At 37.0% G+C, this 16,531-nt stretch overlaps 1 protein-coding gene across 1 annotated transcript; it reads left to right on the top strand.

The window, feature by feature from the left end:
• The first annotated feature begins 620 nt into the window (after positions 1-620).
• On the top strand, positions 621-2,423 carry si:dkey-109l4.3 (uncharacterized protein LOC559137 homolog). Its single transcript, XM_057349875.1, has 4 exons — positions 621-1,041; positions 1,164-1,355; positions 1,565-1,647; positions 1,761-2,423. The coding sequence occupies exons 1-4, from the start codon at positions 861-863 to the stop codon at positions 1,797-1,799; spliced, it is 495 nt and encodes a 164-aa protein (XP_057205858.1). The 5' UTR covers positions 621-860; the 3' UTR covers positions 1,800-2,423.
• The last annotated feature ends 14,108 nt before the right edge of the window (positions 2,424-16,531 follow it).

The raw sequence follows: 16,531 nt of genomic DNA, 5'->3' as shown, positions 1-16,531 counted from the left end.
GCAAATTGATGAGATTGTAAACCGATCAATATCTCGCTCTGTGCCTTCAGATCAAGACACACAGGAAAAGAGATACTAACAGCGTTTAAGTTATAATATGATCAAATAAATGGAGATGCGACGTGATCAAATATAACGTTACCACTGCTGTCTATAACCAATGCAATAAGCCGGACACTCACTGACTCGAAGGAGCACAACATATATCAAAAAGTTGCGAACAGACGTGATAACATCCTCTCGCATTTTTTTCTTCATCTCCTCAGGGTCCATCTTCGGACCGAGTCCCTCGATTTTTAACATCGTATAGCTGTTATTAAATGCTATATGTGACTCAAATGAACGCTGCAAGCCACATTTAACGAAAGAGGCACGTGAAAAGGGAAGTACGTCAGAGAGGATCGGCTTCTAGGACCACTTCCTTACTTACAAGTGCCTGCTTGTAAATCGAGTATTTTGACCATTTATACATAACTAAAAGTAAGCAGTGTCTTTCAGATTATTTATTTTGTAATGTTCATAAGACTTTTAGCAATTTTTACTAACATTTACCACATGAACCTTTGAAAATAATTCAACTTGCTATTTTTGTAAACAGGCAAAATTATCATTCACACTCCTTCTCACGGCGTACTGTTTTGATTTTTGGTTCGAGTGTGTGTAAAGCACTTGGCGCGAGTATCTGAAGCAAATAAAAGCCACATACATATGCAAATATACATTTTTGTCCATTTAAGCTGTTTACTAAAACATTTAAGTACAGCTTTTTAATGTTTCTCGAGTATCCTCTGGTTCTGGGTGTTTTCTAGAACTTTAAAGAGTGTTAGCTCTGTTTACACACTGGTAAAATTAATCAAATCATGGACCCTAATGGATTACTGTCCAGTAACCCTTGCCAGGTACATCTGAAGTGGGGTAATGGATCTCTAGAGACGTCGCCCATTTCTGTACCTAGTAAACGTAAACGAAATGAGATTACTGTAAATGTAAACGGAGCAGATTGTCTGAACGCTTTTCCCTCCAAAGAGAGTTTGAGGAAACGTAAGTAACGTTAGCACAAGACTGTTAAGTCTAATGTCCTTGACGCTGTTTTTAAATGTAATTGTAAAACCTGTTAAAACAACTTTTAGAATGTAATAATCTTTCCTGAATACAAATTTTAGGTGGCTTTGTCTTAATTGATGGTCAAAGAGGTGTGTACTACTCTGAGAGCTGGCAGCCCAATGGCAGCACTTTGTACCAACCTGTAAATGGCACTTTGTTGGCCAACATTGAAAAATATGATCAGATCAGCTTTGAGCAGGATGTCTTCTGCATAGGCAATGCAGCCGGTGGATTTCAGCAAAAGGTCCAAGGTAGGCCTAATTTTTTTATTAGTTCAAGCAATTTATCTGCATTGCTTGTGCCTCTTGTTATCCTAACGACTAACGTTAGTGGCTTGGGAATTGCATAATAAATAGTCTAACAGATTACATAATTTGAGAATCTATTGTATCAGGAACAGGCTGCATCCCAAAGGATATTCTCATCTTTTTAACAAAATTCTGTCTATTTGCTCATATAGGTCAAGCGATTCATTGCTGGCGGTATAGCGAACATGATAGAAAGCTTTTTATTGCACTTTCTTACCTGTTCACAAACTTACAAGTGAGTTTATTGTTAATATGTTTATTATAGGTTTATTGTTTAATATGGCAATAGGATACAATTTTTTTGTATCCTGTAACAGTTTTATCTGGTATTCATCATGTGGCATTCAGGTTTTTCATGAATTTGTCAGCACTCTGGATTGTCTCTAAGGATGATTGTCTCTGGGTAAGCAGAGTTGGCCAGTGCTATTTTATCACAAAGTACAAAACAATCACGGTGTTATACATATTATAGTATTAATTGACCTTTTCTAACTTCTTAACAGAGTAAGACACACATATGCCTTCAACACATCACTCTACCGTATTTCTGTGCAGTGCTTTCAAGTAACAGTGCCTGTTTCTTGTGTAGCAGTAAACTAGATCCATTGTGACTCAACAAGGGATGTTATCAACCAAGTGTATTTAGTTAATGCAGTGCAAGATGTTCCAATAATGTGGTCATTTGTGGTTTTGCACGATAAACACTGTTATAAGTGACTGAGATAATGGACCAAAATAAACATTACAGAATCAAATTAAAATACTATTTATGAGATGCTTGTCAGGTGGTGCTTTTAATGCCTGTTGCTGATTTTCTTGTTTCTCTGCATTTGTACTTTGAAAATGTTTGTACTTCAGCAGTGTTATATGCTAGTTTTGCTTTTGATGTCTTTTTATATATATTTTTTACAATAAAAAGGAATCTTTATGTGGAATCTATATGTGACGTTTTGGACACTACACAAAACAACGATCTTATCCCTTCCCCTTTTGTTCTCTCTTTGCTCAATACTTTTCATCTCAGAAGCTGTTCACACTCCCCCTCCTCTATTAGTCTCAGCGGGCAGTTTTACATAGATCATTCATTACGTAGATATTGTGTGAGTCAGAAGCGATTTGACTGGAGTCTGGAGGAAGGCGATGAGACTGAGAAACTAGTTGTTTTTTACTCCTCATTAGAGGAAAAATATGTAATATCATACTATGTAAGCCTCTTTTCCATTTTCTAACACATGAGCCCGTTTACAATAGCAAGGAAAATTATACTGTATGTATGTCCAATGCATATTACAATTTTAAAATGTTCTTTTAACAAAGACAACCTTTAATGGTAGCAATTTTGAGAGTAACTTTACTTGCGTTAAAAGCGGCTGGTCGATGGTGATATTTCAGTTATTATGACTCACAAAGGAGTGATAAACACAGCTGGTAGCCAAGTGAGAGTGAGGCAAGTTGGTGCCTGGAGACCTGATCGGCACCAGGCTGATACTTGTACTTTTACCCAGCTGTCCCTAGGAAGTCAAAAAGAAACATTTATTGCTAAAGATTAGAATTGACTTTAAATGAGGATATTATAATTCCACATAAAACTGATGACCGTAATGACTGAAACAACTTTATGGCTGTTAAGTCATTTTGAAATGTGCATGTCAAGGCTTAGAGCTGTTAAAAAGCTATTTATATTATTGTACACATTTTTAGTGAACAGTCCTTTAACATTTATTCCCTTGTACTTGGGACACCAGTGCTAGACTTCTAGTGGTTACAAAGGTAAGAATGATTTTTTCCTTGATCTGCCTCTCATAATGTCTTAGCAACCACATAGGAATGCCCTGGCAAGCAACCATGTACATCGATAGCATCTTTACAAGGTGCTTTGCAAGAGCAAACAGCAGTCACGTTTTCAGAAAAAGTAGGTGTAGTTCACCACTTTGAACACCAGACTGCAGTGTAACAAAAGCTATCAAAACGAGACGGCACCTAACAAGACATTTCAAAATCTGGATATTAAATCTTCAGGATGACACACAGCCAGGGTCTGTACCATAATAATAAGAGACACTAAAAGCTCAAGTATTTTATCTTATACCCCTGAATAGAAACTCTTCAGACACACATTGAGTGTGCATTGTATTGAAGCAGAGATATCAACCCCATACTGAAACACAACACCGAAGTGTATTTTTGGGGCTGCTAATGTTGCCTCTCAGGTGCAGTAGAATGCAGTGAGCGCACGCTTTATTAAAGACTGCTGACACCTGTGCACCTCCTGTGAGGATAGAGTATTTAGCTTCCCTCATAGACTGTTGGAATCTTTTAGCTGGCGGGAGAGCATTAGACAGACCTAACTTAAAGTTTCTTCTTTTCTTACTGGGAATCCGATTAAACGATGCCTGGGTGACTCTGACAGATACCGAGTACCGGTTTTGAGAAAATGAGCTCTTCGTCACCGCCTGAGAGAGAGAAAGAGAGTTGGCATGTTAGAGGAGTGAGACTAGCTCATTTTGAAAGCTTCTACGTGGTCACAGAACAACTCAGATTTTGCCATTTAATTTACAGAATTAAAACGATAAGGGACATTTCTGGTAAATGGAAATTTAAATCGAATGTAACTTCGTCTGTTTAACAGGAGCTAATTTGCCATTAGAGAGGATATTGCTACTGTAATAATAGCAATTATTTTAGCAATGGCTTGTGTTTTTATGGCAAGATTGGTGATTTTAGTTTCTCAGACTGCAGGCTCACATTTTGTTTAGTTACACACAAGGGACTACTAACAAGTTATGTTTTTCCTTTTCTTGATCTCAGTAATAAAAAGGAGGAGAATATATTCTATAATGCTCCAGTGGTAATCTAATTTATAAAAGTTGTGTGGCTATGTTTATAAACCAGCGCTTTTCAAAGTGTGGGTGTGGGTGTGGCTTATACTTTAAATTTTAAATGTTATATTAAAACAGTCATAAATTTGACTGCAAAAGATTTGAAAGTGCCTCTTTAGCTTCTGTTACACTCTTTGGTGTCATTTGTAATTAGTATTGCAGTGTTACGGATCATTTATTGTCATATTACCTTCACCGGAATACAGTAGCAAATTTTTGTGGTAACCCACATAAAAAAGACTGTAGTATATCTTTTACTATAGTAAACCTAGTAATTTGTAGTATGCTGTACATATTAATTATACTATTGGATAGTATATTGTGTAGTTGTTATGTGTAGTAAATACTATAACTATAGTTACCAATATTTACTATAGTAAATCCAAATATAATTTACTATAGTAAATACTGCAGTTTTATGCACACAATTCACATATAATCTACAGATTTTAGATGCTCAAACAGCAATGTTGTTAATTTAACACGTTTGAGGGGAAATCAACCCGAATGGTTTATGGAGAATACTTAATAGTTGTCACTGCATATTAAGCTGGGACTGAAAAGCTGTTTTAACATCCACAAAATGACACACTTAACCTTTAATCAGAATCAAGGAATTTGACTTGGCAACAGGAGCTTCTAGTGCAGAAGTGAGTATACACATAGTGCAAACATGAAAGAGATGAAATATAACACTAAGATAATGCGCCATGTACAAAAGTGAAAAATATAGATAAAAATAACATATAATTGTTTAAATTAATGTACAGAATGTAAAGATGTACAGTGTTATTTACAGGTTTATCACTGGGGTCTTACTGTAGCAAACAACAGTGGGTCAGCGGTTTAACACTGTGTGTCATGTTTAGCTCGATGAGCCTTATTTAAACATGAATAATTTAAGCCTGTTGATGCTGAAGATTTTTTGCCACCAGGTTAATGCAGAAATTAACACCACTCTGACGCGGAGGCCAGCTGTAAGATCCTCAGCCTGAACTGACATCAGATCAGTGCCGACAGGCATCGATGCCTGTAGTCGTAGCCAGCTGTCCTATGCTGTGATTGAGTTTACACCGGCATCTCATCAGTGCCAGACTAGTGGTGTTTGGCAGTCACCATCAGCCGTTATCCAAAACCTGCAGCTCCACCATGCACTGCTGCACAAATGCAGTGTAGCTGCCATCTGCTGAAAATCCTGTCACAATCAGAATCTTTTAACCAGTCACTGCATCAGATGGTTAGAGGTGGTAGACGATGGGGTGCCTGCACGGGATTAAAGCAGGTGTGTAGTTACGGCAAACTTAAATCATATCTTTGTGATGTTCGTATCAGTGTTGTGGAAGCAACTTAGCATTTTCTTTTGTTATTTTTGATGTTTAAAAAATTTCAAAGTCACCACCATTTGACTAGAATCTGCAAAATCGTTCTTTTGGAATTTTGTAAGGCATTTTCTTGAGGTCTCATCCTGGGTAGCCCATCTATTATAAGTTCCCATCTATTAGGTCATTTAAAAAATATTCTGAAATATATATATTTTTTGTTTTCTAATGAAATAAAATACTATGTTGGCACAATTATATTTTTGTCTATAAAAGTAATTTACAACTTTTAAGCATACACCATAATTGTTTTTAATTTTTCAAGATTAAAAAAAAAGAGACCAGTCCAAATGTTCATTTAATCAGCATTTCTAGAAGTATTGTGGCTGTTCCAGTCCAGCATCTGTTGAATTTTTACAAATGACATAAAGTCATCCAACAGCAGTGTGAAAGACTGGTTTAGCCGCTTTATCTGGTCAGCCCCATGGTTTTCTTTTCTTACCTCACCATACTTGAAAAGTCCCCAAGACCTAAAACCATCAAAACCCATTTTGTAAACCTGTTTGTAAAGATTGACTTATATACTTTGCAGGCATTCTAAATAAGGTATAGTCACATATGATAACAGTTATCACACATAACCGAAGGCTCTCATCTCCCAAGTGTGTGTGTAAGAGAGTGCATGTGGAAAGGGGATATTTTCTGCATGACTGTGTGAGCATCCCGCGAAGCCAAATTTGCCCCCAGAAAGGCATTTTCACCCTCAATAAGACATAATTCAGACATTAGGGTCCATTCAGTGATGATAAGAGTATATGAACCATGTCAACAGGGGGTTTAAAGAGCCCGTGGTCACACATTCACCTGGCTCTGTATACATACCCATGCTAGGACAGAATGAAGATAGAGGATGTTGGTAACCGGTTGAATCAACGTGGGCTTGTGAGAGAGCTGTGAGCCTGCGGACATGTTTATGCAAAAACATCATCAGAGGAAATAACACGGTGTGACTAGCGTGCGCTGCTCCTCTGTAGGTTAGGGAAAGGTTTTGCCGTGGCCTGTGGCTAACTGTCATATTCAAGCCGTTCCCAAAAGATTTAAGAAAAGAAAAACCCAGCTCACGCTATGCTTTCTCTTGACAGCTGTCTCGCAGGTTTGCTTTCATTGTGCCACAGGATATTTCATTTGGCACTTAAAAAGGATAGTTCACCCCAAATTAAAACTTTGTTATTTATTCAGTCTTATGTTATTCTTAACCCATTTTCATGGAAGACAAAAGGCAATCATTTTTATTTTTATGATGAACCTGCTTCAAAATGTTCTCTCTTGCAGAGGAAAGAAAGTCATATGGCTTTGGTGACAACATGAAGGTGAGTATATGGTGAAATTTCTTTTTTGGGTGAACTGTCTCTTTAAAAATGGAACTGATTTCACATAACAACAACATCACCACCCAGATCCATCATCAAGCGAGTGAAACGTGAATACGAGATGGAAATTAAAAGAATAGTTATAGAAAACTAAAGAATAGTGACACGCTACATTAAGCGGTACGTCTTGTGATTTCTCTGTGCTACGCCAGCATCGGCTCTTCGTCAAGAAATTTGTGGAACATTAGTAAAACTGTAGTAATCTTTCTGATAAACTCTCTCTCCATCTCCTTTTGTCATTCGTTGTACCAGTTCTCTTCTGAGTGGTAAAAGCCAGCAGAGGGATATTGAAGAACTCTTATCAATTTTTATTACGTTCCATTTCAGGCCCCCCGGTCAGTGGCTGCGGGATAACAGATTGGGCCGTGTAATATTAGGTCAAGGTTCTGGACTGATAGTGGCCTGGGGTTTGATCTGATACACTATAAAGTGATCAGTGTGATAAGGTTAGGGCTGTGAGATTGGTCACTTATTGGCACAGATGCTGGTTCAGTGAGGGTATCAAGTCACTGGCAATTACAGTCATAGAAGAATTGTGTGTTGCAGTTTTACACAAGCACGTAGACATGTATCTTCTGACCTTGTCCTAGTAATATTCTAGAAACTATTGTGCAAATTACTACATATGAATAGCCAGAGAGAATTTTGCTTTATCTGCAATGCTTCAGTGTTTCTGTTTTTGATATGTGCCTTTCAAACAGACGTAAATGATACCCCTGTTAAAAAAAACAAGAAAAAAACAGAAATTCAGAAATGGATTTTATACAAATTCTATTGGCTTCCAACAAAACACCATTATTAACCATAATGAACCCTTTCTGAAACATTGTATCTCCATATTTTGTGATTTTTTTGGCCATAAATCATTATTATTAATCACCCTTTATGTTTGCCATTGTTTTTTTTGCAAATAACTAACCAATACAAAGAATTAAAAAGTGCTTGTCAACTTTAATCTTTAATAACTTTTTAATCTCATACAGTGTTTTTTCCATTTCTTAAAAAACAGCGAGTTTGGACATCCGAGGTTTCTGAAGGACAGCGGCGATAAGGAAGAAAAACATAGTATTGTAGTTATTCTTTTAATCAAGTAAAAGGAACAGTTCACCCCCCCAAAAAAATTCTGTCATCATTTACTCACCCTTGAAATCTGTATACATTTCTTTGTTCTGTTGAACACAAAGAAATATATTTGGAAGAAAACAGTTCTGGGGCACTTTTGACTACCATTGTAATTCTTCCTACTATGCTAGTCAAGGGTGGCCAAGAACTGTTTGGTCACAAGCACTTTCCCAAATATCTTTCTCCGTGTTCATCAGAACTAAGAAATTTATACAGATTTGGAACAACTTGAGGGTGAGTAAATGAAGACAGAATTTTCATTTTTAGGCAAACTGTTCCTTTGAAATGACTAGGACCTTAGTCAACTCTTTAACATTATTTTTTCTTGTCAGTGACAAATTGTTAAACGCTCTCTCATTTGTAAGTAATTTTGCATAAAAGCATCTGATAAATAAATTTAAACCATCCGATCAACTTCAGAAATTCAGAAAGTGTTTTCAGTATGGTTTGCCTTATGCATCAGACGCTCATCTTGAACCTAAACTCTATCGGAATGAAAGTTTGTTATATTCGTCCTATCCTAGACTTTACCTTTTTAATGAGAATATAAAGAATTACAGAAGACATTTTTCATAAACTTAGTTTTATTCATTATTTAAACAGCTTTCTTCAGTTTATAGTCTTTGTTAAAATATAGTCTTTAAGATTAAGTTTTGGAATTCTTATCAAAAACTCAAAATGTTAACGTCAGGGAGTCCTGATGACGAATACAATATTAATATTTTTATTAACGATGATTAAGAAACAGTGTGAAGTTGTTTGATGTCACCTCATTCATTTCAATTACGTTCTTCCACCTCAGACATCTTTTAAATCTTCTGATGAGTCATTGTCGTAAAAATACTGTCTCTTCCACAGCGGCCTCGTTGAAACATCTAAACGACAGACGCACATTTCTCTTACATCGCCATGGTGATGCGCTTATTCAAAAAACATTTCTTTGTGCTTAAGCTCATTCATATCGTAGGCATTTCAAACGTCCTTGTTCTACAAAACCTTGGGAAGATTGTTACTTTGCAGATTGCCGAGACGCTAATGGTGAAGACGAAGGACCCACAGAAACACTTCTGTCTGTCTCAAAACCCCAGACAAATTAAATTCAGCTTCTGGCTTTTTCCCGATTTGACTGGCTGGCTAACAATACAAATTCGTACTTGTAAATAACAGATGCTGCATTAGTTAAAGTCACTGTGCTGTGGTTGAGCATATGGATGATGGGGAAAATTGAGTGGCTGTCAGTTATTGTATAAGTGCCATGCTGTTAAAGACACTTCTTTTATGCTGCGTTTGCAGCTGTCTTTGTCCACGTTCAGGAAATCAAAAAGAGTCTTCAATGAATTTGCATCCTTACAACTTGAGCGAAGAACATGACTACATCATTTTGAATAGATTCCACTGGCCTGCGACTATATCGAACATCACTTTACAGTCGAGAAAAATAACTTTTTACTTAGAAAACCAGAAAAAAGACTAAAAGATAACAAATCTTAAAATTGCCCATTATATTTCAGCCAAGAGTGTTGTTGAGATGACGGCTTGTTTTCAAGCTATCGATCCAGAATATCAAAGTTCTATTGTAGCTCTCCTTTTTCCTCGAAAACAGCTCTATTTTTTCCTAGCTTTTCTCTCACCTGCCGCTTCATTTTAAAAGCCAACAAAAAGTGCTTTGCCTTTTGACAGAGATGCGTGTTTCTGTGTGCTTGTAGAGATGCCTTTTGGCTAACATTTAGCAGATTCAAGTTTTATTCAAAAAAATCAAAAAGGCTTCTTAAGAACACAGGGTCTTTTGAACCTTCTTTTTGGGAGCTGAGGCAATAGGCTTTCAGATTTAATATGAGTTGATGTTGCTCAGAGGAATGTTTCTTGCTTTAAGTGTGAGAGGTCACAATGTTAATCGCATTTTTGGTTGCGTTTTATTTTGGAAGGAGTACGTTTAGATTCGAGGTAGAAAAGGGAGTATGCATGAATGACTGCTGTTACCAAAACACAGTTCAGTGACCCGGTCCTGCACAGACTTTGCAATGTAACAAATGTGACCCCACCTGTGAAATTCCAGCTAAAGTCATTTTTGATGTTTTTTACCTAAAATCATTCTACATAGTGTAAAGAACATCCTGTGAATATAATATAAAATATAATCTTGATATCTTTAATATTGACTGCGTAAGGCCATGTCAAAGACTGAAATCATAGAAAGTAATGGTTGAAATCAAACTTTGATGCTTGTTATCTCAAATGTAGATTCTGAGAAGTTAGCCTGCTTTTCATAGACATAAAATGTCAACATTTTAGTAAATGGATTACTGACAGTGAGATAACCTCAGATATATTGCTGCTCTGTTTCAATCTCTAATTTAAGGGGCTAAGATGAACTATACTCTTTGGAGTATAGTAATATGGCAATATGGACATTTGCATATATTCAAATAGCAGACAACTTTATCCAAAAGCATTTAACATTTTGTAAGTGAATTAACAATCCGACCATGTCAAAAATTAAGAGACAATTTCAAAATAAACAATTCTTTTTTTGTTTTTCTAAATTTAATATGTATAAGTGATAAAGTGATCATTTTGGTTTTATTCTGTGAGCTACTAACACTATTTCACCCAAATCTCTATTTTTCTATTTGCATTTATTTGCAGAAAATGGAAACTGGAGAAACAGCTCAAAATAACAGAAAGATGCTCTGTATGTTCAGACCTCAAATACTGCAAAGAAAACAAGTTTATATTCACTTTTAAGCAATACAACAGTAATATTTGTGCATGCATTTAGTTTATAAAAAACAGAAAATATTCGATGCTATTCATGCATCTTGTCAGTCTTTCACATTGCTGTTGGATGACTTTGTCACCCCTGAGGTTTGATTTTGTTAAAATTCAACAGACACTGGACCGGAATGGCCACAATACATCTAGAAATGCTGATTAAATTAACATTTGGAATGGGCTCTTAATTTTTTCTGCGACTGTAAGTACGGTCTACGATTCCTTGTTTACATGTTTTGTTAGTCTTAATAGATTAAGTTTAGAGGTGCTCTTTGTTACTGATTTTTAGTTTTTCTCAAACCAGCTTTAGTGTCAGGGCAAGCACGGTTGCTCCGTTTCAAAACCCGGTAGCTGCATATGTAAACAGTATTTTAAGATCACTAATATTCGATTACCTTCATGCCTTCAAAAGGGTGCTGCCTGTAGAAGGTATACAGCACTAGAGAACTTGTACATCTTAATCAGGTTGCTGCCTTGGGCCATCAGTGACATTAGTCATTTGTTTTGTTTCAAAACCATTTCACTATTTTTATTACATGAAATATAAAATGTAATTTAGTTTGTGTTCTGCCATTAAAGTTAAGCAGAGACAGATGAAGTCTGTCTGCTTTTTAAAGAGGTATTTTACAGTGTGTATAAATGATTATCCATTCTGCACGTCACATTATTCTTCTAAGGTGAATTTCATCCACTGGTACATTTCTAGTATGCCAAATGTACTTATTTATTCACAGGTAAAACAAATTAAAAGCAAATCCATTACAGAACGCGATTATAGATTAACTTTACTGAGGGATATTACTCCAACCTGCAGGAATAAGCATTGCGTCCATCATAGCCTTCCCACCATCCCCTGCGCTTGTGGCGCTCGGCGGCATTCAGAAATAATAAAGGTAGCACCTGCTATGAATTCATTCATACATCATCTGCTTGCTTTATTAATGCGTAAGGACTGGCTGGGCAGGCTGTGCACTTCCATATCCAACCTATTTGATTAATGTTTCTTCTGAAAACGGAATCGGTTAGGGAGGCCGCTATCTGGTATTTGTCTTTACAAGATCGTATCGACTTTTGTGAGCCCATGCAGAAAATGAACTGTCATGTACCCAACTGGTCACAGAATGAACACCATTAATACCTTTGGACTTGCGTGGACAGACTCGCAGTAGTGGTGGAAAAATAGGCCTCACAAACGAATTGTTAAGATGCTCTTTTGTCTGTCTGGGTGCTGCGATGAGGGAGTGTTGACATCTATTTAGTCACATCAGAGGAATTGCTGTAATAAGACTTGAAGCACTTTTCTAAGAAAAACATATTAGAACGGGCCTGAAGTGGGAAGATGATACAACAAGCTATTCCAGCGTGTGTTAGAAAAACTAATGGCATTATTATCAGCACAAACATAAGCGACACAGAGACTTCCACCACACGCAATGACCGCCGGTATCGGGCTTTATCTGAAGCTTAAATTGAAGCCTGATGATAGATCCCTCCAAACAAAGGCATCTGGGGAATTAGATATTATGAAGTAACATTTTGCTAATGACGCTATAAGGATTCTCTAGATTGAGTTATTGAAGTGTTAGTTTAATATACGGGAGAGCGAGTGTAATTTTATAAAAAATGTTTGTTGCCTATTTATTCAGGAAATGTTAAGCCTATAGATTTTAAATTTAGCCTGAAGCATCTTAGGCATTCCAGCTGCTACATTAATAACTTCATTGAGTCTGATACAGTTAAACTGGTTCATGAAGGTTAATGTAAAATTCCTAACACTATAGCACAGGCTGTATAAATTTAATGAGGTTATATGGTAATTGTACTGTAACCAGGGCCGGCTCGTGGGGTTGTGGGGCGCTAGGCAAGACCATAAATATGGGCCCACTAGTGTAAAAATTGTCAATTTATATATTAATGCGCAGAAGTGTTTTTTTTAAGTGCAACATATAAACAAAGCTGTTATAGTGCAACAACTGTATATATACAGATTTAAACAAAGATAAGTGAAGACAAGGAGTAAATTCTGTAGAATCTTACCACCATTTACTATAGTAAATAATAATAGTATTTTTTTATGGGTTAAATTTAAAGCGACAACGAGCAACTTCTGCTCACTGTTGCCCCACGTGGTTGATAAGCGGAATTGTCTGTTTACAGTGTCGTAAAAACTGTCGCAAAGATTTCCTGCTGGCAGCCGACGGACCCGGCGGACCCAGATACGCTATGAAAACAGCGCATAGAATGTATGTACAGTATATATATAACGACAACATTAGCCTACTCAACGACTGAACTGTTCAACATTTACGCGGTTTACTGGTCTGAACTAAAGAATCTGCTACTTTTTTACCACAACACGTTTATTGTGGTTTTTTAGTCTTCATTTACAAGCACTACACACGTTCATGACGAGACACGACAACATGCTAGCTATCGACAACCATATATTATTTTATTTCAATTAAATTAAATTTTATTCATATAGCGCTTTTCACAGTGTGCATTGTTCCAAAGCAGCTTTACAGGAGAAAATAAGAAAAACACAGAGAGGTAAAACACAGCACAGTGCATGGTGTTTAGACCAAGCAAGATCATTCAAGATCAAAATAATATCTAATAAATAATTAAATGAATAAATGCAGTCTCCCGGTGAGCAAGCCAACATTGCCCTGCTGTTTATCTCTATATTATCTCTCAGCTAGTGTGACCGGTGTTGCGCCAGTGACACAGACTAATAACAAATACGTTCAAAAGTACAGGACAGTAACAAAAAAGGTACAAATAACACTTACAAATCCAGGAGCCGGACCGCTAGGTCTCCATCCGTTTTGCAACCTGTTGCCTCTTGCTGCTCGCGCCACCGAGTGTAAGCCCGTCCGATATTGATTTGTGACCGGCCTCGTGTCCGATCACTCTCTCGCTTTCTTTTCTTTGCTTCCTCCGACAAAACCCTCTTTGGTTTTTTTGGCTGGCTCTGCCATGGTGATGTTTTGGTTCGTTTTGTCTTACCGTTAGCTCTGCTGTTGGCTAACTTCTCCCAGGCTACGAGTAAAACGTGACGTATGCCATAAAGCAGGGGATAGGCGGGGCTTGTACTGGCCCGAACACTAAAGTTAAAAGTGCAATTTCAGCCGATAGGAGGCTGCTTAGGTAGCAACGGCAGTAAAATTTGTCCAGTTAAAAGTTTACCTACCACTTAAATCATTTTAAAGACATTATTTTAAGGTCAAAAAGTTGCTCGTTGTCGCTTTAAGAGGGAGATGGACATCGTTCTGATTTATTTTAAATTAGTTTACGCATTAAACAATATAAAGCAGAACAGAACATACCTTTATTTTATACCTTGCTCAAACATTCATTTTGACTCTTATTGAAATGAGATACCGAAGAGCTCAGACATGGCCACGGTGAGTGTATTTTGTGTCATTATCAATGTTACATTTATGGGGTAATAGAATTTTATTCCAAATGGCCTTATATGTTTATATGCTCAGATTCATTTCTACAAAATTGTTCCCCTGGATCCAAAACCAGGAGATTTGTTGTTTACTCTCATACAGTACTTTACATACTGTAGGCTTTACTGCTTTGAACATGAGATACTTTACAGTTAAAAAAATCCTTGACAACATAATATAATACATTGCAGGTGAAGTAATTCATGCAGGCTTATGTTGTGATTAATTGACTCATTCAAGGTTGAATGAATAGCCTTTAATGTAAACTCTTCATTAATCTTGGTGCTTGAATCTGTTCCAGTCCTGCATCCTATTTAAAGCACAGACCAAACATGCTCACAAACACAATTTGACATCTGTATTATACTGTAGCAATGACAGGCTTTATAGTCATTTCAGGGCAAAACAAATCATACTTTCTGATGTGGCAAAAACATCATATAAAGAAGCAAGATCATGATATATTAAGTGTTTTTTTAGATTTTCTAAATTTAAAATGTATAAGTGGTAAAGTGATCATTTTGGTCCTGATCAATCTCGGATGCATAAGTAACTGCTGTTGTAGCGAACAAACAGACCTCACAATGAAAACAGTGTGACCCGAATGGCTTTATACTTTTCTTATTTTAAGCTTTCAAGTAGAGGAACCCTGTTTTGGCAGCAAAACTAACCCCTATGATTGAGCTTAATGGACCTCTGACAGCACTGTTCAAGTCTTACGTCTAAAAAAACATTAACTTCGCATGCATGAGCGACCTGTTCAGAAAATAAAACCCAGTTGCCTTCTGGCTGAATTCCCCTTACTGAATCTGACATCTTGGTGCACGATCAATGTTTGGCTCCTGCAGAACCAAACATTTTCAGACCGCCTAGACGATAAATCATTTATTTCACTCATGAATTATAGACATTGGATGAAAGAGACAAAACCAAAATGGACTCCAAGATTAAGACTCTTCCCTTCAAAACAGCAACTGTTGCATCACTTGTAATTTAAATGCGTTGAGAGAACAATTGTAATGTTAGATAATAAAATGTGAATTAGACTGGATCCAATGTTTTCTTTTAACTTCCGAATGCCATTAAACTGTACTTCTGTTTTCAAAAGGATGCCTGCTTAGTGCACGTCATGAACGCATGTATATTTTTCACCCTGACTGCATGTGTAACTCGCTCTTGAGTTTTTTAGATCTGTCTTTACCTTGTTGTGAAATCATTTGCATAGCCTCGCTGAAGTACCTGCTGTGCTTTTTGTATGAATCTCGACTCGCATGCACTTATAAGATAAGAAGGGTTTCACCGTCGAGCGGCAGAAAAAGAGCACACACGTTTCTGAAATGAGGTTTCTTTGCCGAGATACCTCTGGGGCCTCCGAGTCCACTTAACTGCAATGTCATTAGTTCGATTTTAAATGAGGACTTTGTTGTTTCGTCGTGCCATCCATTTAGACTTTAATTACAAACAGAATGTTTGGTGGCATGAGGGAACAGAAAGCCACAGTACACGCTGGATTCTCATTCTGCTGTGCTAGAGTATGGAGTTTGGTTTAACACTTGATAAAGCTACCAGGTTATATTGATGTACAGGGGCGTAGCCCGAACTTTTTTTTTGAGGTGGCCAGGTAAGACCCAGTGATTTTATTAGGGTGACCAAAAAATCCCTACAGACAGAAATTCTTTAACTTCTAGTGTAATTTACACCAATTCTTCATTACACATAGTTTGCTGGTCAAAAACATACACAAAGAACGTAAAGTAAACAATTTATTTGCAATGCTTTCATATGCTTACATTATTTTAAAATAATTTACTAGCTATCCTTTGCAGTAAGTTAGCATTTTTTATAGAAAATAACCATAGCTGTACCCCAACTTAAACTTTCGCGAAAATGTACAGAATGAAATCCAGTTAAACAAGACTGATTTTACTGACCTGATCCTTCTGCTCGCGATGAACTTCCATGGTACACAGAGACAGTACCTGTCATGAAGCGGTTAGCAGCTGTTCAGCTATAGCGCTCAGACTGTTTGCGTCAGTGCGTCCGCGTATGACATCATATTAACGCAAGAGTAATGTTCTCGCGTTACTTTCAGTGCATACTCTAAATGATCTGCGCAGCACTCCGTAAACTCCGACACAC

The sequence above is a fragment of the Triplophysa rosa genome, linkage group LG13, assembly GCF_024868665.1.
Source record: "Triplophysa rosa linkage group LG13, Trosa_1v2, whole genome shotgun sequence".
Classification (NCBI taxonomy): domain Eukaryota; kingdom Metazoa; phylum Chordata; class Actinopteri; order Cypriniformes; family Nemacheilidae; genus Triplophysa; species Triplophysa rosa.
Note: the sequence above shows the minus strand (reverse complement) of the source record. Positions and strands in the feature narration are given on the sequence as shown.